The sequence below is a fragment of the Phyllobates terribilis genome, unplaced genomic scaffold (assembly GCF_046119375.1).
Source record: "Phyllobates terribilis strain yellow unplaced genomic scaffold, ASM4611937v1 Scaffold_5__5_contigs__length_657084704, whole genome shotgun sequence".
NCBI lineage: Eukaryota > Metazoa > Chordata > Amphibia > Anura > Dendrobatidae > Phyllobates > Phyllobates terribilis.
Window position 1 is genome coordinate 173512714 of NW_027362765.1, and position 25346 is coordinate 173538059.

Consider the following 25346-nt stretch of genomic DNA (forward strand, 5'->3'; position numbering starts at 1 on the left):
CATGGAGTTTTAGCCAGGGTGTGACGACACATCTAGCGTCTCCTAGCATAGCGGAAAAAAAAAAACAGAACAACCCCCCTTTTCCCACAAGACTGTCACCACATAACTTTATGCATCTTACACTACCCCCTTTTACCATCTCTGTCGTACAGTCGTGCCATCTTTGATGCCATGTCTCTATTTGACCTTTAACTTAGTGGTAACTCCTCACCTCATACTCATCACTGGGCAGCTGCAGTTGGCATTTTCTACTACACTTTTGACCCATATGCCAACTTGTTTTTTATATTCCCCACGGATGGCAGAAATTACTACAATAACTATACATGCAAAAACAAATGTCTTGTTTCCTCTATGCCGATAAAATCAGTCCTTACCAGCAAGTCTGTAACCGGCCTCCTAAATATAATGTCATCTACTAATTAGCAATGCTGGTATCTAATTTGCATACTTCCTTCCCAAGGAGCATTGCCTGAAATGTGTCTCTTCAATAAGTGCCCCTTGAGCTACACAAACATCATATATTCAGCTTCTTGCCTAGAGGAGGCACGGTAGCCATCATAATCTGCCAGCTTTCCCCTAACATCTGCATCCTGCAGACACTCCTCCCTCACATTTGAGCCTTTTGATCATTGCCCAGCAGTCCTTGCCCTCACACCTCGATCTGTTAGCAAGCAAAAGGATTAGGCAGCCCTGTCATGGGAAGCGGGCACAGGGTAAGGGGGCAGTGCCAGGCAGAGATTGGGGAATGAATTGACGTACATATAAACGGAGCAAGTCAGAGAGGGAGGGGGTTCCACGAGAGAGATAGAGGAATAGAGAGAAGAAGAGAGAGAATCACAGGGAATAGATAATATAACAGGGAAGACAGATAAGTGAGAGAGAGAGAAAAGGGGTCTGAGAGAGAAAGTGGTTAGTAGATGTAACAGGAAAGAGCTACAGAGGGAGGAGTGAGACAAGAAGGAGTGGGAAGAAAGCATGGGAATCTTATAGAGAAGACTAGATACGTCCACAGTGCACGTGAGACCGTAGCAGATATCTGTTGCTTACAGGTTCCTCTATAGATGGCATCAGACTACCAGCGTTTCATGCCCTGACAGGCATTTGGTCCTTCTGTGCGATGGGGTGTCCGTGTTCAGAAGAGAACTGGCCAAGACTCCTCCGACGATTGGCAGGGATGAGATCCCTGGCATGATTTTTTCTTCACGGAGAGATGGCGGTGCTATGGTGGGCGCTGTTATGGTGCCATCATGCCCAGCATTTTCTCCATGCCAACGAGGATTTTCAGAGCCCTTCTTGGAAATATGCCATTGACGAGTGGACACCAACTCCAACCCCCACTCCATCACCAACATCTTTATCTCCTCTGCCAACTCCCTCAGTTCCTGTGCCTGTTCCTGTTTTTTCAGACTCTTCTACCACTGTATCGGTTTTATATTCCTTTCCATTTTCACCCTCTCCTACAACATCAACCCAAACAACTCCATTTGAGCCATCCACACCTAATCCAGACCAGCCTGATGAAGAGGGCAAAAAGGCAGCTGTGCAGTTCTTACACTCAGGTGACCTTCTTTCTCTATCAGAAGCCAATTGCTCAAGGAGATTTGAGCTAACAGACCTGCAGGGGTCTCCACCTGAGACACTTCTCCATCATGTCAGAAGGCCACTGGACTACTTGTTGCATGCTACCAACTTCCTTAACATGATATTCCAGGCTAGTGACATGCGAGAATCCAGCATAAAAGAGGATATGGAATGGTATCATGCTTTGGTTCGAAGTCTGGCTGGAGGGGAACCACATATACATAGGGCCATGCTCTCCTTCACTGCACATCCCATGTCCTCTAAACCTCAGCTGCTTCTTCAGGCTACCAAGGTGGGTCATGAAATTTTGCTTCAGGACTTGTCTTTGTCCCTTCATCGTGTGAGACACAGGATAGACCTGGGTAACTGGACCACCTTTCAAGCCAACCCTTCTCTTACCAAAGCAATTCTACTAAATGACCTCCAAAGTCTAGAAACTCCCAAGTGGAGCAGAGGTGACAGCTATGTTTTGGACCCAAGCCATGTTCAGTGGTCTAAACCCTTTCTGGAGTGCGAGGGAGGTCGATTTGTACAAGGATGGATGGTCTCATTGTCCACTGCATTTTATGGGCTGAAGCCTGATCTGAGTCCAGAATTTAAGTAAGTGAACCTCCATATTATTGTGTGGGCAGAGGACAGATGGGATCTTTGAAGAGCTTGGAACATGGAGGAGGGAGAGAAACAGGATGGGAGGGGGATGAGAGTCTGACTGAAAATGTATCCGTAGTGTTTCTGTTGATGATACTATATGATTATTACTCTCATGGGAATGATACTAACTGGGTCATACTATAATATATTGGTTATTATGCACAGTTGACATAATTATGATTTTTTTACTTTCCTTGCTATTTGCCCATTCTGTCTCTCACCTGTCCTTCTATTTTCCCTCCCCCCACAGATTAGACTCTCACACATGCTGATTTCTGTATCACTCACATCCGCCCTCAAACTGAGCAGCTGTTAAGCTGCAAATCTCCCATCCGCCAGCTCTCAGAGAGCAGATGGCGCTAGTTTGCCAGGTCCTAACTGTCTGTGCACCCCCCTGCCTCTCCATCTCAGTGTCCCCTTATTTATTAGTAAATCCATAGAGAACTGCCATATTATAGACGCCTTACCCATAGAATGAGGGATTCACGGGCTTAATACCAATATTCCAATATTCCACCCTCATAGTTATGCTAAAGACATTTTGTTACATAGTTGCATAGTTAATACAGTTGAAAAAAGATAAATGTCCATCAAGTTTAACCCATGGGTAGAGAAGGACAAAGGGAAAGGGTACATGTACAACCACAATGTATGATCCCGTCTATCTTTCCCTTATTTATAATTTTTTTTACATTTATTTTTCTTTTTTTTTTTTGCTTATGCTGATGCTGTACCTTCATATTACTTAAATTACTTATGTAATTTTTAACTCCAGTTATTAATATTGAACGTGGCATTACAAATGTCTGTAAAAGTTGTGGCATCTCCTTTGATGATAACATGTTGTAACTGTGGTGCCCCAACTGTGTGTAGTTCAATCTACCAACCTAAAGGGGTCTTCTGGTTTCAGTGAAATAAAGTTTATTTATTGAAAAGTTATAAAATGTCCCAATATACTTTTTTACATTGATTCCTTGTGTTTTTGAGATCCCTTCATTATTAAATTCCAGTGAATAAAATTTGGTCCTGGCCATGTGATAGCTACTAAGGTCCATGGGTTTTTGGAAGACGTAGCTCTGATCCCCTCTTCTATAATGATTGAGTACATGTATGACATCAAGTGACTAGGACAGATTTACTTCTGCTGAAGATAAGAATTAAAGTCTTGATTCTATGGAGGCAAGCAGAGATCATGAAAATTGAGGGGAATTAATGGGGAATTGTAGAACTTTCCAAGTTTTCTTATTTGAAACTGAAATTCCAAATCATGCCTTTAGATGGCATTTACAACAAGAGAAAAGCAAACATTTGCACTGAAAATAGTATTTACTTAAATTGGCCATACAGATAAGATCATGTTCATCTGGACATATGTACAGGGGTCAACTATCAGTCCCGACTCCCCAATAAACATGCATGTTCAGCATGGCCTAGTGTGCATGTTTACAGGGGAGTTGGGAGAGATAGGGGAGAGAGGAATAAGCTGCTGTCAGTCCTCTCTGGGGGCTTATCTCCTGTTGGAATAAAGGATTAGGCATTTTAAAATCCAACACGCTGATCTTTCTTGCCCCAATAGTCTCCCGACAGGCCTCATACACATAACATTGGGCCAAACTGACAGATATATAAGATCAACTTTACTTCTTATTCATCACATTCACTTTTATACTTATGAATCTGTTTATGTCACACACTGTTTGTCACGCATTATTGTTTTGAACATCTCAAGTCTTTCCAATAATCCGCCAATTATACATTATCGTTCAATCATCCATTACTCTTTCCTTCTCCTTGATTGTCATTCACCTTTCAGCATTTTCACACATTTTTAATGTATGTTTAATTGATGTCAATTAAATTAATCTATAACAGCCAGTTATATATACTATTATTTCAGTAGTAGCTGTAATTTTTTGGCTTACACCTTATAAATAGTGTGAGACCAAGCTATGGTACAATTTAAACATCAAAGATGAGCGGTCAGTGCTCCTGATATGTCTAGCTAAATTCCCTATAAAATATAAGTCCTGTGCAGTTTTTGTTATTCCTCTAAGAAATTTTAGAATAAGTTGGCAACTAGGTGTCTAAGTATTTTAAAAACATAATCTGAAAATTGCGCCATGCATTTGTATTCAGTGCCCTGTAGTCTGATACCCCTAAATATAATCCTGAGTGACCAATTGCCTCCAGAAGTCACATAATTAGTAAATTGAGTCCACCTGTATGTAATTTATTCTCAGTATAACTACAGATGTTCTGTGAAGGCCTCAGAGGTTTGTTTGAGAACATTAGGGATCAAACAGTGTCATGAAAACCAAGAAACACACTGGACAGGTCAGGGATAAAGTTGTGGAGAAGATAGATTAAAACAGGGTTAAGTTATAAAAAAAATAGCCCAAGCTCTGAACATCTCACAGAGCACTGTTCAATCCGTCATCTGAAAATGGAAACAGTATGGCACATCTGGAAACCTTCAAGACATAGTCGTCCACCTAAACTGACATCCAGTGTCGGACTGGGATGCCAAGGGCCCACCAGTAACCAACTCCAGGGCCCCAATTTTCAGCTTCATGCAAATGTAACATTATCCTCAATCACAAATTTGTATAACAATGAACTGGGTAGATTGTTAACTGAAAAAGATGCTGCCTTTGTCTGTACATAGTGATTTAGGTATATTGTGTCAAGTACTGCTCATATAAGAGGGGGGTGGCCCACTCTTGCACAGAGGCCCACCAGAGGATTCTCCCGTTCTTCTGTCGGCCAGTCCGAGCCTGCTGACATCCAAAGCAAAGAAAGCACTAATTAAAGAAGCAGCCAAGACCTCAGGTGGGAAAATCTCGCATAAATCTGACCTTTAAGGAGGAGTAGCAAGAAGTAAACCATTTTTGAAAGCAAGCCATAAGAAGTTCCACTTGAAGTTTGCAAAAAGTCATGTAGGTGACACAGCTAGCATGGGGAAGATAGTGCTCTGTTCAAATGAGACCAAAGTAAAACTTTTTTGGCTAAATGCAAAAATGGCTGAAAACTCACAGCATATCACCCTGAAAATACCATCCCCACCGTCAAACATTGTGGGCGCATCATCATGCTGTGGGGATGCTTTTCTTCAGCAAGGACAGGGAAGTTGGTCAGAGTTGATCGGAAGATAGATGGAGCTAAATACAGGGCAATCCTGGAGGAAAACCTGTTAGAAGCTGCAAAAGACTTGAGACTGGGGCGTCTGGGGCGTCACCTTCCAGCAGGACAACGACCCTAAACATACTGCCAGAGCTATAATGGAATGGTTACATCAAAGCATATTCCTGTGTGTGAATGGTCCAGTCAAAGTCAAGACCTAAATCCCATTGAGAATCTGTGGCAATACTTCAAAATTGCTGTTCACAGACGCTCTCTATCTAATCTTGCTGAACTAGAACTAGTTTGCAAAGAAGAATTGGCGAAAATTCAGCCTGTAGATGTACAAAGCCGGTAGAGACATACCTCTAAAGACTTGCAGCAGTAATTGCAGCGAATGGTGGACCTACAAAGTATTGACTCAGGCAAGGCTGAATACAAATGCACGTCACAATTTTCAGATTTATATTTTTCAAATATTTAGAAAGCCATGTATCATTTCCTTCAGAAATACTTGCTCATTGTGTTGATATATCACATAAAATCCCAATAAAATACATTTAAGTTTGTCGGTGTAACATGAAAAAATGTGGAAAAGTTCACGTGGTATGAATACTTTTTCAAGGCACTGTAGGTCATAGCTGAATAAAATGATGTCTTGATATCTGGTATCCGATGTCTTATTCCAAAGAAATCCAGTTTTTCTTATATGTAAATGAGCTATTCAGAGATATGGGTCAGCCACTGATCTACATGAGAATCTGCCTCCAGAGTGTATTTTAAATGAAAGGGTGAATTACCAGTGTGATATGTAATGATTACCAGTTTAAGGTGTAATGGTTACCAGTGTTACCAGTGTGATGTATAATGGCCGCTTTCTGCTCTCCTGATCTCACTGCAGAGCTGTGTGTGATTATATCTGACACATCTGCAGGTTCCTCTCAGATTCAGCCTCCAGATCACAGACAGATAGATTTACAATACAGCAGAGCTGTGAGAGCTGCAGCAAACATGTTTGTAAGGAGACAAAGTTCAGTGCTACTGTTCGGTGTCAGTTACATGTCTCACACTGGAAATGCTACTTTTCATTAAACGTAATCTCTGGAAGCAAAGTCTCATGCAGATCAGTGTCCGGCCCATAGTCCTGAACCGGCCATTTACATATGAAAAACATGGGTTTATTTGGAATAAGACATCGGATTGCAGATATCAAGGTATCATTTTATTCAGCTTCCTATGACTTTCAAGCCCATATAGACGGCTTAGGAGGATTGATCCTACTGAAAGATTCCTTTAAAAGAGTTTTTTGAGACTTAACATTGATGTCCTAATCTTTGATGCTGATTGGCTACTGTACCGAAAGTTGGATACTCCCCCATCATCAAATATGAATTGCCTATCCTATGGAAAGACCACCCTTCGCTTCTAACAGTAGCTATAAGAAAGTGTAAAATGTCCGTAGTATCGATGCTGAGTTAAAGCCTATCGTTTGTTATACATCAGAACTGCATTTAGAATTCCGCAGGCTCAAAAAATTTCAGCATTTTATGTCCAAAACAACACAACCCTATTGTGGCTCATTAATTGCTAATATTGGAGTGAATATTTGAATTTATATGTTTTGGCTGAAACTCACTCATATATACTGCCTGCTTAAATGGCCAAAGTAATTTCAACAAGCTTAAAGGGAACCTCGGAAAACACTATTTGCCAGCAGATATAGGAATAATCTGCAGGTAACTTGTGTTAAAATGCTGCTCGGCTACTTTTTTAACAGCGCGGTTACTGAGACAAGATGAACTTATTTCCTCCTGGGAACTGCCGGCTTTCAGTCATAGGGGTGGTGCAGGGAGCGGCTACAGTCACAGCTCACAACACTGCTCACTGTATTGTGAGTGGCAGCTGTAAGCATGTTCCAGCACTTTGATAGCGGGATGTGTAGTGCATCTGTGCAGAACGAGCTGTCAGCAAAGTATGCCAGTGCGTGCTAACAACTGCCACGCACTATATAAAGAGCGGTGTTGTGAGCGGTGACTGTAGCCACTCCCTGAACCAGCAAAATGACTGAAAGTTGGCGGTTTCCCAGAGGAATTTAGATCATTTTCTCCTGGTAGCCGCACTTCCATTATGGCACCCAGGTAGCTTAGTAACGCTATTTACCTGCAGATTAGCCCTATATCTGCAGGTAAATAGCATACTCAAGGTGCCAAGTTCTCTTTAGCATAAAGCAATAGTACAAGAGAAACTTTTAAATATATCTTATTAGTGAAATCTGTATCATTTACCACATAAGAGCCACTTCTTCTCCACTTTGTCCATTGAACTCAACATCCAGTGTGAAAAACAGCACTGATCTGTCTTGGTCAAAACAAAATTGACTGCCAGCACGCTGACCATTTTAGTCTATAGAGGGGATGGGGGGAAATTAAAAGCACGCAGCACAGTGAGAGTCCAGGCAGATCCGATTGCAGCTTTAAGCAAATGTATTTCACTGCAGTACTGGATTCACAGCCACAAAGCTCAGTGCTGTTGTATAATATATTCCTGGCTAGTGCTGCTTCTGTTTGTGTGATATACAGAAAAAAGAGAAAGGGATCTCTCTCTGTGCTCTGTGTATAGGAGACATCACATCAGTTAGTGTCCACCCACTAGGTCAGAGACAGCGGAAACTTGAGATAGAGCCTATAGAGCTGAAAACTATTGAAAAATGCAGAATGCAATTGAAATAATGGTCAGAAGTGTCATCCCTCACGTTCACACATTGCAGTTTATTCTGAAAACATACATGAAATAATAGGTGCGCTTTAAATGGGTTGTCCAGGCAAGAGGTGCTTATTAGGTGGGAGATGGATTCTGAAAAAGTAACAAAATAAATCCCACTCTCTGCTGCCATCCTCCTGAATCCAGTGCAGGCCGCTCCGTGATTTGCACCAAGACCAGAAGTGATGACTGCAACCAGTCACAAGACCGCCTTGGTTTGTAGTAGGGTTCCGCAGTCAGGTTATTCGAGCTGCACGTCATTGGATGTTTTTCTCCGGATCTATTCAAGTTAACTGACCGCTGCATCCCATTACAAGCCACAGTGGTCTTGTGACCGGTAGAACGGTGTCACAGATGTCCGAGTCCCGTACTGATGATGGAGCAGCCTGTGGCAGCTGAGTATTTCCTAAATTACTCCACTTTTTACTTAAAATATAGCTACGGTATATCATTAACTTTGTGCTTAAAATGATTCATGTACGTTAAAATTTCTCCCTTTGTTCCTTTCATAGGGGAACATTACATGCAGATGTGCGATTGCTGAGTCTGGGGATAGACCAGTGCTCCCAAGGCTCAGGCTGGTTTGCCAACACTCACAGCTGTGATGAGAACAGTACACAGGTAATAATGTCTACCGCCATGGAGATTTCAATTACTTGGAGATAGTAGAACCAGAATTATGAATTTTGATATATAAGAAGGGGAAATGTTGATAGTCATAGGGTTTTACAAGATTAAAAATCCTCCTATTTCCCAAATATAACACTACATTTGTCCACGGGCTCAATGCAGCATTTCAGGTTTCTTTCTTTTTTTCAGAAAGCAGCCTTAGTTTTGTAATCCGTACAACGACTTCAATAAATCTGTTCCTTACACTTTGTGTTATATCAAAATTTGCAGAGCAAGTTCATTAGGCTTTTCTTGATATTTTAGTATGTCAGTTAACATTACTTTAAATGGTTTGGTAAATCTACGTTATCTACTTTGCTATTGCATTGTTATAGGGATTGAGCAGGATTAGACATTGTTGCTGCTTTCTTATACAAAGTGTGACTCCTGTCAGGGGCTTACATAGAAATCATGGGGCCACATAGCAGAAGTTTTATTTGGGCCCCCCTACAAAAAAAATAAATAAATAATATTCGGCGGGACTGCAGACGAGCATATCTCACAACTTTGCAACAGTTACAAAGTAATTTTTCTCCTATTGAAGCCCCTAGATTCCCCTTTTATTGCCCCATAAAGTATGATGCCAACAAAAGTGCTCCCCAAACACAGTATGATACCCTTACAGTGAATTCCTCCACAGTACCCTCCACATGAACCTACTATACCATCCACTCCCTCCCTAGCAAAGTATGGTGACACCAACACAGTATAATGCCCTTCCACATAATATGCTGGCCCCCACACAACCCTCCACACAGTTTACTGGTTTCCACACCCCTCCACACAGGATGATGGCTCCAACACAACCCTCCACACAGTATAATGACCCCCACACAACCATCTAGACAGTATGATGGAACCCACACAACCCTCCACACTGTATAATTGCTCACACAGAGTATAATGGCCCCCCACATAGCCCTCAAAACAGTATAATGACCCCAACATAGCCCTCCAAACAATATAATGGCCCCCACCTAGCCCTCTAAACCGTATAATGGCCCCCACCTAGCCCTCCAAACAGTATAATGGCCCCCACCTAGCCCTCTAAACAGTATAATGGCCCCCCCACATAGCCCTCATAAAAATTATAATGGCCCCCCACACATAGCCCTCCAAACAATATAATGGCCCCCCGACATAGCCCTCCAAAAAGTATAATAGCCCCGACATAGCCCTCCAAACAGTATAATGGCCCCCACATAGCCCTCCAAACAGTATAATGGTCCTCATATAGCCCTCCAGATAGTATGAAGGCCACCCACATAGCCCTCCAAACAGTATAATGGTCTTCATATAGCCCTCAAGATAGTATTATGGTCCCCCACATAGCCCTCCAAACAGTATAATGGCCCCCACATGGTATGATGGCCCCCACATAGGCTTCCATATAGTATAATAGGACCCACATAGCCTTCCACATAGTATAATGGGCCCAAGCTGCAATACCGCACACACAATCTGTGTGTTGGCGTGGCACTGTTTTTGGTGAAAGCAATCTTGTTTATCTAAATCCTAATAACCCTTTTAATAAATAAATATATTTTTGAGATTCCCTTAGGTATTGAAATAGAGATAAGATATAATTTCTTCTTGGCTGTTAATGATTGATTGATGATGGTGATTAATTGATTACTAATATCGCTAGTATGTGATGAATAATCTTGTATAGCTTGCTTGTTCTGAGCTGTGTATCCCCTCCTTTAGTGTGTGTCGGATGAAAGAGACGGCTCCATCTTGGGCAGGTACCGATGTGTGTGCCAGCCTGGCTATTACAGGAGACAGCCCGAGGGTAATGTAAAACTTTGTGCAAATATCTATGTGTACATTGATGTGTAGTCTTCAATATAGAATTATAGATAACTCGTAATGTAATGTTTGTGTCTTTTTGGCGAGAGAGAGATATGCATGTTTTTCTCAATATCTTACATGAAATCAGAATAAACCTTTCCCGTTTTAGGTCAATTGGGATTACCATAATTTTTAATATTTGCCAAATGCCAGAATAATGAGAGAGAGAGAGAATGTTTTAAGGCATTTTTATTATTTACTTCAAAGTCAAAAGTTTACATACACTAAGATTACACACTGCTTCTTTGTGTAGCATCATGGGAAAGTCTAAAGAAATCAGCCAAGATATCAGGAAGAGAATTGTGGACTTCCACAAGTCTGTCTCATCCTTGGGTACAATTTCAAGATACCTGAATGTGCCTCTTTCATCTGTACAAACAATTATACGCAAGTACAAACAAGATGGGAATGTCCAGCCATCATACCGCTCAGGAAGGAGAAGGATTCTGTGTCCCACAGATGAACTTGCTTTGGTCTGACATGTGCATATCAACCCAAAGACAAAAGCAAAAAACCTTGTGAAGATGATGGCAGAAGCTGGTAAGATTGTGTCAATATCCACAGTGAAACGAGTACTGTATCAACATGGGCTGAAAGGCCACTCTGCCAGGAAAAAGCCATTACAACAAAATATACATAAAAAAGCCAGATTATTGTTTGCAAATACACACAGAAACAAAGACCTTGATTTTCAGAGACATGTCCTGTGGTCAGATGAAACTAAAATTTAACTTTTTGGGCATAATGACCATCGTTACATTTGAAGGAAAAAGGGAGAAGCTTGGAAGCCTAAGAACACCATCCCAACTGTGAAACATGGGGGTAGCAGCATCATGTTGTGGGGTTGTTTTGCTGCATGAGGGACTGGTGCACTTCACAAAATAGATGGCATCGTGAGAAAAAAAGATTATATGGCAATACCGAAGCAACATCTCAAGACATCAGCCAGGAAGTTAAAACTTGGGCGGAAATGGGTCTTCCAAATGGACAATGACCCGAAGCATACTGCCAAAATGATAACAAAGTGGCTTAAGGATAACAAAGTCAATGTTTTGGAGTGTCCATCACAAAGCCCTGAGCTCAATCCTATTGAAAATTTATGGGCAAAGCTGAAAAGACAGGTTCGAGCAAGGTGACCTACAAACCTGGATCAGTTACACCAGTTCTGTCTGGAGGAATGGGCCCAAATTCTGACCAACTATTGTGAGAAGCTTGTGGAAGGATATCCCAAACATTTGACCCAAGTCATTCAGTCTAAGGGCAATGGTACCAAATACTAATGAAATGTATGTAAACAGGATGAGCCAGAATTGTGCAAGTCCACAATTCTCTTCCTGATATATTGGCTGATTTCTTTAGACTTTCCCATGATGCTACACAAAAAAGCAGTGTGTTTCAGGTGTGCATTAAAATACATCCACAAGTGTGTCTCTAACTCAGATGTTGGCAAAAAACCTACCAGAAGCTTCCAAACACATGACATCATCATATGGGCAGTCCAGAATTGTTTAAAGACATAGTAATCTTGTGTATGTAAACTTTTGACTTTGTAGTAAGTAATAAAAATGCCTTAAAACATTTTCTCTCTCTCATTATTCTGGCATTTGGCAAATATTAAAAATCTTGGTAATCCTAAATGACCTAAAAGGGGAAAGGTTTATTCTGATTTCATGTCAGATATTGAGAAAAACATGCATATGTGTCTTTTTATATAGTGTATGTAAACTTCTGGTTTCAACTGTGTATATATATATATATATATATATATATATATATATATATATATATATATTCTAAAAAACATATATATACCCTGCAGGTCCGGACAACTCTTACTTTGGGGCCACTTCCTGTCTACCTTGTAGTAAAGGCTGCGCCACTTGTGAAGATAACACACCTTGCATAGTGAAAGAAGATTGGGCTTTGCGTGTTACCGTGTTGTCATTACAAGGTGCTGGGATGTTGGGAGTCTTCTTTAGTATGCTGGTGTCCTACAACTTCCGAGAGAGCAAAGTGAGTATGAGACCTAAGTTTTGCTATTTAAAAGGGAAACTGATAGCTGATTCATGCCAATCGAACCACATGCAGGATGAATCAGAGACCAGCTTGCTGCATTGTTTCAGAAAAAAACATAGTTAAAAGTTGAAAGAGTGTCCACACATATAGGAAGAGATCTGTCTGTCTAGCTGGCGCGTGGGGACCTGCCTCATGGACTAGTCACCTCGTCAGTGACCGCACTTTCAATTATGCTTTTCTCTGAAACCCTACAGCGAGCTGCCCATGAATCAGCTGGCAGGTTCCCTTTAATAAACCATTCAAGAATGGTTTTATATATCCATTTAACACCATAGGCTATGTTCACAATTCGTTTTACCCTCATGTCTGAAGTCCTGGAAAATAGCATTCTGGCGTATGCAGAGCCATTGTCTGTAATGATGCAGACGGAATCACTGTGTGCTCTGTTGGACATAATTTTTTACTGTATTCACCTATATTAGGCCGGCTCCAAGACGTGGTTGACTGCGTCTTGGAGCCCGCATCAAATAGGAGGAAATGGCCGGAAATGATGCCGACAGAGAACACAGTGACTCCGTCTGCATCATTACAGTCAATAGCTCCGTCAGTGAATTCACCAGAATCCCATTTTCCAGGGCACCAGACGTAAGCCCAACACAGTCACTGACGTGAGGGTAAAACACCATGTGAACATAGGGAGCGTGTCAGGTCCCCTCATGGTCCCCAACTGCTACTATAGTGCAATTGGTGCAGATTTCTTTATCCCAATAAGATATTTCAGGATCCACACTAGCTCTGCAATATTTGCAGAATTTCTATTCTGCAGCTTTGAATATGCAAATGAGTCAGGACTAGTGTGGCAGGGCGTGCAGTCTTCCCACAGACTAGTCCTGCCATGGATCTTCTAATCACACTTACCTGGGCTTGACTTTAAGCCTGCATTCAATCTTTGTTATGGTAGGACCATTATTCAGACCTGCCTTATTTGCATATGCAAAGCAGCAGTATAAAAGTCAATTGGTTCATTGTTCAAAGATTGCAGCACCTTATTGGAATAAAGAAATCTGCCTTATGGGAACAGTCAGGGAAGCGGAGAGGTTCCCTTTAAGGTTGTGACGCGCCCAGGGGATGATGGGGGGAGGCGACTCGGCGCCCGGGCCTTGTTGATGGTGTTTGGGGATGCCGCGGTGGCCGGCTCTCGGGCCCGTACCCTGGGGTCACTCTTAAAAGCAAGGAATGGGGGGAAGGTTATATGGGATAGGGAAATGTTCGTGACGCCACCCGTGGTATCTGGTGAGGATCACCAGCGCTGCTGCAGTCCTCTGAGGCCGGTGTTTTAGGCAGCTTAGTTGGTGCTGCTCCCCACAGGTGGAACAGGGCCTCAGGGCAGTGTAGTGGGAGAGTGAAGAATAGCGCATTGGCGGGTGCAGAGCCACGTAGGAAAGAACAGACAGAGGCAGTAGTTGAAGTCATCCAAGTATTTTACTCACGGTAGTGTTTTCTCAGCTCAGAGCTTCTCTCTCTGCTGTCACACGGCGAGCCGCGGCCGCCAGGGTGGGGTTCAGCACCCTCCAGGTAGTTCAGGCGCGCTTGACAGGACCCCCGCTCTAAAGTGTTCGTCTCCTACTGTACTTCTCCCGCCTCGTGTCCCCCACTGTGTCCCGTACGGGTACTGCGATGTCCTTGATGGGTAGCTTTTAGCTCCCGGACCGACTGGATGCCCTTCTTGGTTACTAGTGGTGAGAACTTGGCGCAAGGCCGGGTCCCTCTGGATAAACTTAGATTAGGGAATACAGGTGGCGACTCCGCTCCGTCCGTATCCCCCTGGGATCCACATAAGCCTCTGGACTTTTCCGACAGAGACGTGAAGTGCAAAGTCAGATAATCGGGGACCGATACCCCCTCTTGCAGCAGGGTCTCTCTGGCTGAGCCGGAATAAGGTATGCAAGTGGCGACTCCACTCCGTCCGCATCCCATGAGATCCTTTTGCCTGTGGAGCCTATCTCCTCTGCTCCCCTCCTGGGCCTTCTTAGTTGGACTCTGACCGGGGACAGAGCCGGTTTTAACTCTGCCCCAATCCCCCATCTCGAGGCCTGAGACCGGGAACTGTGGACCCTGAGGCGGCTGCAGTCTTGTGCTGACCTGCCGTCCCAAAGACCCACGACTAAAGACCCGGTTATTAAAATGGCCTCCAGTTATATATAGTTCTATTAAGTGCTAAAGTAAAGTGCTTCCTCCACCCTCACTCACTACATGGTTCCCCCTAACTTTGGTTCCCCCCCAACTGCTCCATTCCGGGACGGGGCAGCACTATGGTGCATTAGGCCCCTTTCAGAACTGGAGTGGTGTAGTGTTGAGTGTGTGGTTGGGGTCCTGTGTGGCACTCCATCCTTACCTTGGAAAGGAGATACCACACCTCATTCTGAGGTGCAGTACCCCTGTGGCGACTGAACCCTCAGAGGCGCCACAGTTGCAGCCCAGTTTAATACTTAATGACACAGACCTGACATTTTTCTCCTTAATGTAGCAGCCTGAAAATGTAGATGTCACAGTCAGAATTTACCACATCATGGAAGGAGTTATTAAACTAGAATTGGAGCTATCTGCAAACCTACCATTTGAGAAGGCTGTAAGCTGTATAATGCAGCTGGCTCCCACAAGTAATGGCACGGGTACAGTTCCTATGCCTGCTCTGTCACTGCAATAGTATGGAGGTCTAACTGCAATATACAGTCACAGGGCAAGAAGGGGTCTAAGGGGTCTTGTCTGAAGCCTCAAAAACCATCCCCAGTGCAATTCAGAACATGAATCCAGCTTCCCAATAATGTCCCCGATAAATAACCTGAGACAATAGCTATTATTATCGGAAGTATAAACTTTTAATATTTTCCTCAGAAAAGGGCAAGGGCACGACACAATAAATCTCATTCCAGTACCTGACTAGAGTAAGATTTCTGGTGTAACGCACAGAGGTGCATGCCACTTGTCAGATGCTCCGGATTCATAGAAGCGTGCACGTCTTCATGAATTGGAAGTGCCTGGCTCCACCACGTCCCATCATCAAGACCGGCATGAAAAATTTCAGTCTTGATGAATAGGGTCCAGTGTCTTCTCTTTTATCTTCTCTTTAGAGCTGGCGCATGCGCTCAATGGGTCTGATTCATCAAGACTGGCTCCTGATTCATAAAGAAGTGCATGCCTCTTCATTAATCTTCAGCGTCTGACAAGTGGTGTGCGCCTCTGTATGCTATTCCAGAACTCCCACTCCAGTCAGAGACTGGAATCAGATTTTTGGTGGACAAAAAACCACAGCTTGTCATAAATTAGATGAGCTGTGGCATCCCGCTCCAGCTTCACCCATTTTGGTGGAGCTGTGAAAACACCAAAAGTCGCAAAATTTAGGCACACCTCTTTGATGAATCAGGCTCAATGTCTTTGCTTCCTAGGCATAGAAGAGAAGAAGCAGTGAGTAAGGAACATGCCAATCATACCCTGGGAAACATGATTACAGCATGTAAAGCCAAACTGCTCTTAGTGAAGAAACGCCCCTCTGACTAATCAATTTGCATACGCCGAGGATGGCATTAAAAGTTTACTATTCCAATAATACCATTTATTATCTCAGGTATCAGAAACATTCACATTAATCCACATTAAATTGTACTGGGGACAGTATCTGAGGCTTCATGGACATGACAGAGGACTGGTCAGTCAGTATTCTTAACATGTCTTTTGTAGCAAATACTTGCATTGCCTATAAAATAATAACATTTCTGGGGCATCTTTTCTCAGAACTATTGTAATTTCTCTGATATTTCTCCTGGAAATGTAAGAATATAATTATAAATTGACAGGTGGGTCTATCCCTACACACTCTGACACAGCACTGATTGGACAAAGACACTATGTAGGGACACGCCCCATTGACAATGGGAATGGTAACTCCCAGATGTCAACAGAACGGTACATGGCGGAGTTACAATAGTCCCCTGGACTGTTATTTTATCTGAATAAGGAAAGGAAGTATTTTAAGAAAACTTATACCTGGAGATTAAAGGGGTTTTCCACTACTCGGACAACCCCTTTTGAATTCTTATCTTTAGCCCCTGTAAAAAAATAACACTGATACTAACTTCTGGTGCCGGCGCCGCTCCAGCGGTTTCAGCATTGGCTCTTCTGGGGATCCCGTGACATTGCTATGTCATGCGATCCCTGTGGCCAATCACCGCTGACTTCACTCTCCTCTCCTATGAATGTAATTGACATGCAGAGGAAGAGAGAGCTGCTGATACTCATTTCCTCCGGATGTCTTGATTTGTCCAGAGGAGAGTTAAGCCAGTGCTGATTGGCAGCAGGGATTGTGTGACATAACAGTGTCACATGAGCCCTGGGAGAGCCAGTGCCGACACCAATGGAATGACTCCAGAGCCGAGTATAAGTGTTATTATTTTACTGGAAGAAAATATAAGGATTTAGAAGGGGTTATCCAACCCCTTTAATATTTAAATAAAACAAAAAATATAGTCAACCTCACTTTTTGTCAGTCTGCAGTATTTTCTACATGATCCTGAAAGAGTCTTATAGAAATTGTGCAGAGAATTCTGGCGGATCAGTTGAAATTTCTACTAGTGGTCAACTGAAACACTACCCCTTTTCCAAACGTGCGTGGCCTAATGATTTTTTTCTTAAGGTCCACATGCACATCAGAGAAAAGTTGTCCAAAACAGATGATTTTGACCATAGCGAATGATCAACTTCAGCCTCGGTGAAACAAACAAGCAATTGTTTGTTTCCAACCAGGGCTGTGGAGTCCAAGTCGTGGAGTCAGAGTCGGAATCGGTATAAAATGGACCGACTCCAACTTCCCAATATATAATAAATTGGGTACAGTAGTTCAATGCAGTTTGTGGGGAATATTTTTTCCATAAGAATTTGGGAAAGTTATGAAATGTCCTATAAATGTCTGTCCTATTCCTGATCTAAGGGTCTAGACTTTTAGCTGAGATCAATCTGTGCTACAGTAAATTTATCACTTAAACATGAGCCATGTATGAGGGAGTCGCAGTTGTGGAGGCGGAGTTGGAGTCTGAGTCGGAGTCTGAGATTTGGCTTACAGACTCCACAGCCCTGTTTCCAACCGATGGCCTACTAATAAACAATTGTTATCAATCAAAAGACCGATCTGGCATGTTGGTTTTTTAGGTGTGGTCATGACGGTAACATCGACATGGCTACAGTCTGAGATGTTTTTTTTTTATCTCTGCCGACGATCAACCGTTCGTCATCCCATTTTGCTTCATGTGTATGGGGGCATCACCTGGAGACTGGGCGCAGGAAATCTTACAGCCAAAGTCTGGACACTTAGGAGGAGGGGTATATGTAGAGCCTTTGAAACATAAAAAGATTTCCTTACTTGTTGCTCAGATTTGATTGTAGGATAAAACAAAATTAGGTCAGAGTGAAAAGAAAAGAAGGTTAAGGTAAAAATTGCTTGGATTTTTTTGTGCTTTTTCTGTGTTAGATTAAATACAAACATCAGGATTGATGACTGGTCCTCCAAGATCTCTACCGGTTGCTTAGCATGCTTAGTCCTAATCACATTTATTTATTTATTTTATTCACTTATATAGTGTCATTAACTCCACAGTGATTTACAGACATTATGGGCACTGTCCCCATTGGGGTTCACAATCTACATTCCATATCAGTATGTCTTTGGAATGTGGGAGGAAACCAAGGTACCCAGAGGAAACCCACGCAAACACGGGGAGAACATACAAACTCCTTGCAGATGTTGTCCTTGGTGGGATATGAACCCAGGACCCCAGTGCTGCAAGGCTGCAGTGCTAACCACTGAGCCACCGTGCTGCCCTGTTAATGGATATTACAATGCAGTTTTGTAAACAAGTATTAAACATGGATGAAATCCACAATGTTTCTATTTTCATAACATACCCTTACCATAGTCAGTGCGGACAGCTACATTTTGATTATAATTAATACTGAAGGTGTTTTCATTTTGGTGTATGGAACGTCATATGTAGAATGTTGTTAGGAACATCTGGATTGCCAAAAGGTTGCTCATCCATGTCCTAAGACATCTTCTTCCTGAGTAATAACACCTGAACCTTGTCTCTTCCCATATAGAGAATTCGAGCCTCAGGTCTTCTCCTCCTAGAGACTATACTTTTTGGGTCACTGCTGCTCTACTTTCCAGTGAGTTACAAGAATGTATTCAGCACAAATAATAAGATGTGTGAGAGCTCTTGTTTTTTACCTAAAACCAATTTTGGATTGCAGGTATTTATTGTGTATTTTAAACCCGGTGTGTTCCGTTGCATGGCTCTTCGCTGGGTCCGTCTACTTGGTTTCTGTATTGTCTATGGGACCATTATACTTAAATTGTACAGGTAAGATTGTAGATGATATCGGTCTAGTTAGACATGTACGGTTTCATGAACTAATATTTTATAATGTATAATACCTTACACTAGGGTTATGAAAGTTTTCCTATCACGGACTGCCCAGCGTGTGCCGTACATGACTAGTGTGCGATTGTTACGTATGTTATGTATCATCTTGGCGGTTTGTATCTGGTTCCTCGTGGGATGGACTGTAGGGACGCTAGAGAATTTACAAAGAGGAGTTCCAGTGGTCATCCGCACACAAACACAAGAAGGGCTAATCTTTTACACATGTGATTACGATCGCTGGGACTACATGATGTCTTTGGGTAAGTCCTCTATACTGTGTCAGATTTTAATTTTATATTGCAATATGTGACACATCAAAGTTTAACAGATTACACAATGTGACCAAGAGACATGTAGACACGTAACAATCACACCCTTTAGTGAAAATGAAAGGCACAGATGAAACTATCAAAATAGTCCCATACTATATATCTCTACCACCAAACTTTACAGTAGGCACTAACCTTTCTGGTAGGTAACATTCTGTTGGCATACAACAAACTCCTATTAATACTCTAGAGAGCCACTTAATAACGTGATTTAACACTATAGAAAACACATTTCCAATGCTTTAAAGACTAATGACTGCATATTTTATACCGCTAAGACAATGCTTGAGCCAATAGCCAAGGTGATCCTAGGTTTACATGCAGGTATTTCACAATGGACACTCATTCCATGAAGATCTCGAGACACAGATCTTGTGCCGATATCACTTCCAGTTTGAATTACTTGGTGCAGCCTCATGACTGAGATATTTATAATCCTAGAATCTTTCATTTCACAATAGCAGCATTTACTTTTACCAAGGCAGATGTCAGAAATTTCATAAAATGTGGCATACTAATCGTGACATGTTGAAAGTCACTCAGTTTCTCTATATGACTGAACTGATACCAACGTCCATGGAGATTGCATATTTGTGTGCTTGATTTTATGCACCTGTTTCAAATTGATGTCGCTGAACCAGCTGCATACAATAATTAGGGGGATGTTACTTTTGGCCATATGTATGATTGAGAAAGAAAATGTGAAGTGATATAAAGTGCTCCGTGTGACACTGATCTCTTTCCACAGGTGAGTTGCTCTTCCTCTTTTGGGGCAGTTACTTGTGTTACGGAGCTCGTACCGTGCCCTCTGCTTTCCATGAACCACGTTATATGGGACTGGCGATACACAATGAGATGCTTATATCAACTGCGTTCCATATTCTCAGGTAAGGTGAAAAGTACTAAGGTATGAAATGCACCATATTGTTGTTTTCCAACTTTCACTCCCTGGTTCACACATCAGTTTTGGAACGTTACTCCAGGCTTTAGCTAGTTTTGGGTGTAGATCCAGGAAGCATGTTTTCTTGGCAAAAGGTAAACTGATATTATTATGCACTCAGTAATTAGTGCCATCCAACTCCAATTATTTCTTGTCGCATGATATGCAATGCAAACTTCACAGTCCCTTGACAGTGTGCTACACCATCTTCTTCACTCTAGGTTTGTTATGGTTCCATCACTTCATCCGGATTGGACACTACTTCTCTTCTTCATTCACACACATGGAACAGTCACAATGACACTCACCTTGATGTTTGTACCCAAGGTAATTTATAATATTTGTGTTCATCCATTTATATAAAAGATATTCTTTCACCAGATCCCAATGTAAGCGGCTGTGTTAGTTCTTACATGCAGGAGGTCCTCCGAGAGAAGAGATTGCTGAGGTGTATGAAGATGAATTGGACTTGAGACGGTCTAGATCCAACCTGAATAGCAGCATCACATCAGCTTGGAGTGAGCACAGCCTGGACCCTGATGACATCAGAGTGAGTCTTGAATATCTGTGAATGTCAGGAGCTAGAATACAAATTGGGATCTATAGGTATGTGCATAATATTCTATTATCGGACTCGGGATTATCCAATGATATCTCATAAAGTCCATCTGAAATGCACAGGAAAGAAAACGAGTGTATTTCCCAAGAACAGCTCCATGCTAATAGTTTGTCATCTTTTATATTTCTATCTGCAGGACGAACTGAAAAAACTTTATGCTCAGTTGGAAGTCCATAAAACAAAAAAAATGACTCTAAACAATCCGCACCTGCAAAAGAAACGCAGCTCTCGAAGAGGTCTTGGTCGATCCATTATTCGACGCATCACTGAAATCCCAGATTCTGTTTCAAAGCAAAGTGGACGTGACGAACGTGAAGGATCACCAGGTTCGACTGGTGGACAAAGGAGGAGGCAACAGGACAGTAGTAGTGTTAAACTGCGTGAGGAATCTTTGAGGCAGAGAGTTCTTTCCTTAAGAAAGTCACATAGCACATATGACCACATGCAAGAATCCAAGGATACAGGAGCTACATCTCCACGACTGGAAAGCTCTTCCCGAGATGCCTCCTTGCGAGACTCTGTCATGAGACGAAATCTTGCTCGGAATGTATCTTTACGTTCACGCAGTGATTCTCTTCGTCAAGCGCCCTTGGTTTGTAAATCTCTTAGTGCCCACAATCTATTAGCTGATAAAAAGCCGTTGAGTGTACAACCTGGGACTCTACAGAAATCCCATAGCATGATGGGAAGTGCTAGAGGAAAGGGACCACTAACAGATGTCCCCTCAGAGAGAACAATGGAAGGAAGCCGAAACCCGTTATTGGGTGGCAGCTTTGACAAAGCAGAGGTATGCCCATGGGAAGTTCAAGAGCTCCCAATGCAGTCTGAAAATCGGTCACAGAAGCATGTCACTTATGCACCAGGAAAATGCAGCAGTTTGGACAGCTCCCATTCAGCAGGAAAGCCACATGCTTCACTTGTAAATAAGGGAGAGGTGGGGGGAAAGCACCATAGTTTGAGTAGTAATGAAGAATCGAAAAACCTAGAAGAGAGTAATAGAAGCGGAAAGCAAAATGAGAATGGATGCTCTCCTCTAACCATTAGACCTGGAACAGTTCAACATGAATGGAAGGGGTTAGAGACAACAGGTACAGTGGTGAAGAAGTCAGAATTAGTTGATAACACAAAGCCACAGTACAAAAGTACCCTAAAAAGTTTGGTTCTTGCAGTCAGAGCATTTAAAGGAACAGCTGTGGTCAAAGAAAACAAAGAAAGGGTGAAGCAACCTGTGGAGGGAGCTGTAGAAACAAATAAACAGGTTCTTGAAGAGGTTTGTCCTTGGGAAACAGAATCCAGTTATACAGTGGACAAGAAACCAAAACCAACAGCATTCAACATAGCAGAAAATAAAGGGCTGGTTTGCTCCTCCCCACAGCCAGGTAAAAATGGTCATGATAAGATGGAACAAGAGGGGAAATACTCTACCACAAAAGCCTCCAAACATACCCTTACAGCAAGCAGGTTAGAAAGAATGAGCCAGCTGAGAGAGGCAGTTTGCCCATGGGAAAGCATGGAGGGTCCTAGAGATGCTCCACAAAAATCCAATAGTGTGGAAAGTAGAAGAAGTGAAATATGTCCATGGGAGAGCACAGATAGTGAAGGTGCAGGAGGTCCACTTAGCCAGTCCGGTAGCAACCTATCTTTTCACAGCCCTTCAACAGAAGGAAAAAAGAGCCATAATGAAAATATATGGGAAAGTGAGGAGAAAACCAAGAGAATGGGAACCAGTCCTTGTGAAGGAAAGAATGTAAGACAAGAAAGAAAAGACATATGCCCATGGGAAACAAATGATGATGTGTTGGAAATGGGAGGGTTGAGTAGTAGCAGACTTGTTATGAAGCTTGAGGTACTTGGCAAGCAAAGAGATGCAGTCTGTCCTTGGGAGAGTGAAGAATCAGGAGGTTCTCCTGGTGTACTTAGTCAATCACAGAGCAAGACATTTGATGGGTGTCCTGTTCCATCTAAAACATCAGATAGTTTAGACTTGGAAGCTAGGAGAGGTGAGATATGTCCTTGGGAAAGCCTAGATTCTGAGGAAACTCCTGCAACTATGAGTCAGTCCCAGAGTCACAGTTGGGAACCTTCTTCAAAGGGAATGGATGAAATATCCACATGGGAGTCAGCCCAGACTAGCAGACCTTCTAACAGTCAGCTAGTCAAAGCACAAAGTAAACAGGATTCTTTGAGCAGCTTGTCCAGTGAAGATCCTCGACCACTGACCAAAATCATAAGCAAAAGTGAAAGCCGTATTGGTGATCTCTATGCCTCCGAAAGTAGTGTAAAGCATGATAGGCGTTATCATTATTCTCTGGTGGAAAAAAGTATCAGGTGTTCTGATGAGAATGAGAGAAGTGGAAACAACACATTGGATACAAATACACAAAATGCCAAGGCTGGAGACATTGAAAAGTCAAACAAACTGGTAAACATCTGTCCCTGGGAGGTGCAAGAGGAACCCAACGAAGTCAATGAAACCGAGATCCCAGACAGCAAAGCTGATGTATGTCCATGGGACTTTCAGTAAAAATTAAGAGAAGGTGCCCTATTATGCCTGCTCTGATATACAAATTATTGCCTAGGTTACAATAGGAACAGATTGTGTGAGTGGTAGATTTTAAAGACAAGAGAGATGAAGCAGAATTCAGTTTGTCATATTTCCTCAGAAGTGTATGTGTGAGTATCGAAACAATGGAGAATTTTACTATAAACTTTTCATTTCAAGATGCATTAAAGAATAATTCAGAAATTTTGAAACTGATAAAATTATGGCGTAATTGGATCCTTTGTCTGTGCCCAAATATACAAATAAAAATTGTTTCTTTTCTTCCCTGGCCTCTTAGTTTGTACATATAGTATTTGATTTAAAAGGACAAAAATTGGTAAAAATATTTCACACGTTAATTGTAGTTATTACTGTTAGGCACATGCCCCGGTCCATTTGATTTTCTGGTGTTCCGCTTCGGGCTTTGCAAGTAGCCCAGTGTGATCCATGTGCTGTGTTTCCAAGGCCTATTTATAGGCTCCCTAGAGACACACCTGTGTCTTGGTATTGCTCTAAGACTTGTAGTAAGTCTTAGTTTTCTGTGCACAGTTCAAGTCCACAGTCATCAGGATGTCTCCGGCTTGTCTATGGATTCTAGTCCCTGAGTTACTTATCTGCGGTTTCCAGTAACCTTGCTACCTACCTGCCTGCGGTTTCCAGTATCGCTACCTTCTTGTCTGCAGTTTCCAGTATCGCTACCTTCTTGTCTGCAGTTTCCAGTATCGCTACCTTCTTGTCTGCAGTTTCCAGTATCGCTACCTTCTTGTCTGCAGTTTCCAGTATCGCTACCTTCTTGTCTGCAGTTTCCAGTAACCTTGATACTTGTCCGTGAAGCACCTCACCCAGTGAGCCCCTTAACAATTATTTTGTCTACGGAATATTTAATTAGGGAGAATATCAGTATGAGCCATGCCTCATGGATCTGGTCATGATAGGAAGCAGTTATAAGACCCCCACAGATTAGATTTAGGTCAGCCGAACCCACCAGTAATAGCCAAACATGTAATATGTATGGGGCCTCCCAGCTCTATCCATATATGTCACAGAATGAAAGGAATGAGGCAGATCGAATACAAAATCCCGAGCCTTATTTTTTCTGTGAGATACGGTGTCTGGCAGCAGCTTCCTCCTCTCTCCTATAACATATTAATATACGAGGAAGAGCCAAATGTTCACATTTATGGGGGAGTCAGGATGGATTGTTTAGCTAACAGCTATATAAGATGTATGGTCAGCTTTATCTTCAATGCTATTACTTTTTAACATCTTTGTTATGCAAATTAGCTCTCACAGTACAAAAGAAACTATATCGCAAGAACTATCTAGGAGAGGCGTCTACCCTATAGGTCAATGTCTGACTCTTTATCGATCCTTGCAACATGTCCAGTGATACAAGTCAAGCCAGAAGCTTCTCTACAGAAAGCCTGCTTCAGTGTGTGTGCCCATCATCAGTGTAGAGCAGCATCTGTTTGGCTGAGTGTGACATCCATGGGGCAAGGTTGGGGAAGTATCGGTTACTGCATACTTTTCTCCCATAGACTCCATACTCAGCTGGCCTCTTTAAAGAAAACCAGTACATCCGACAAGTTGCCTCAAGGGCGTCACCCTCAGCCAGTCTGTTCTACACTGATGAGAGGCTCAGGCTATGTTCACACACGTTGTGTTTTGCTGTGGATTTTGCAGCAGATTTTTATGCTGCGTCTAGCAGCACCAGCAAAGTCTATGAGAAACCAGAATTCTCTGTTCACACATGTTGGTTTTTGTTTGCTGCGTATTTTCTGCCTTAGGCTGCGTT

At 42.4% G+C, this 25346-nt stretch overlaps 1 protein-coding gene across 1 annotated transcript; it reads left to right on the top strand.

Annotated features, from left to right (window-relative positions):
* The first annotated feature begins 556 nt into the window (after window positions 1-556).
* Window positions 557-23811, top strand: GPR179 (G protein-coupled receptor 179). Its single transcript, XM_073683474.1, has 11 exons — window positions 557-2184; window positions 8625-8733; window positions 10489-10573; window positions 12452-12645; window positions 18796-18864; window positions 18949-19058; window positions 19143-19381; window positions 20199-20337; window positions 20612-20717; window positions 20797-20940; window positions 21146-23811. The coding sequence occupies exons 1-11, from the start codon at window positions 1214-1216 to the stop codon at window positions 23531-23533; spliced, it is 4554 nt and encodes a 1517-aa protein (XP_073539575.1). The 5' UTR covers window positions 557-1213; the 3' UTR covers window positions 23534-23811.
* Window positions 23812-25346: the final 1535 nt, after the last annotated feature.

What these genes read in the sequence shown, in the direction of transcription:
- GPR179 (XM_073683474.1), top strand. Translation starts at nt 1,214, where the DNA reads ATGGCGGTGCTATGGTGGGCGCTGTTATGGTGCCATCATGCCCAGCAT. An exon ending in GATCTGAGTCCAGAATTTAA is followed by an intron (nt 2,185 to 8,624) that starts GTAAGTGAACCT and finishes TTCCTTTCATAG; the next exon opens with GGGAACATTACATGCAGATG. An exon ending in CACTGCTGCTCTACTTTCCA is followed by an intron (nt 18,865 to 18,948) that starts GTGAGTTACAAG and finishes TTTGGATTGCAG; the next exon opens with GTATTTATTGTGTATTTTAA.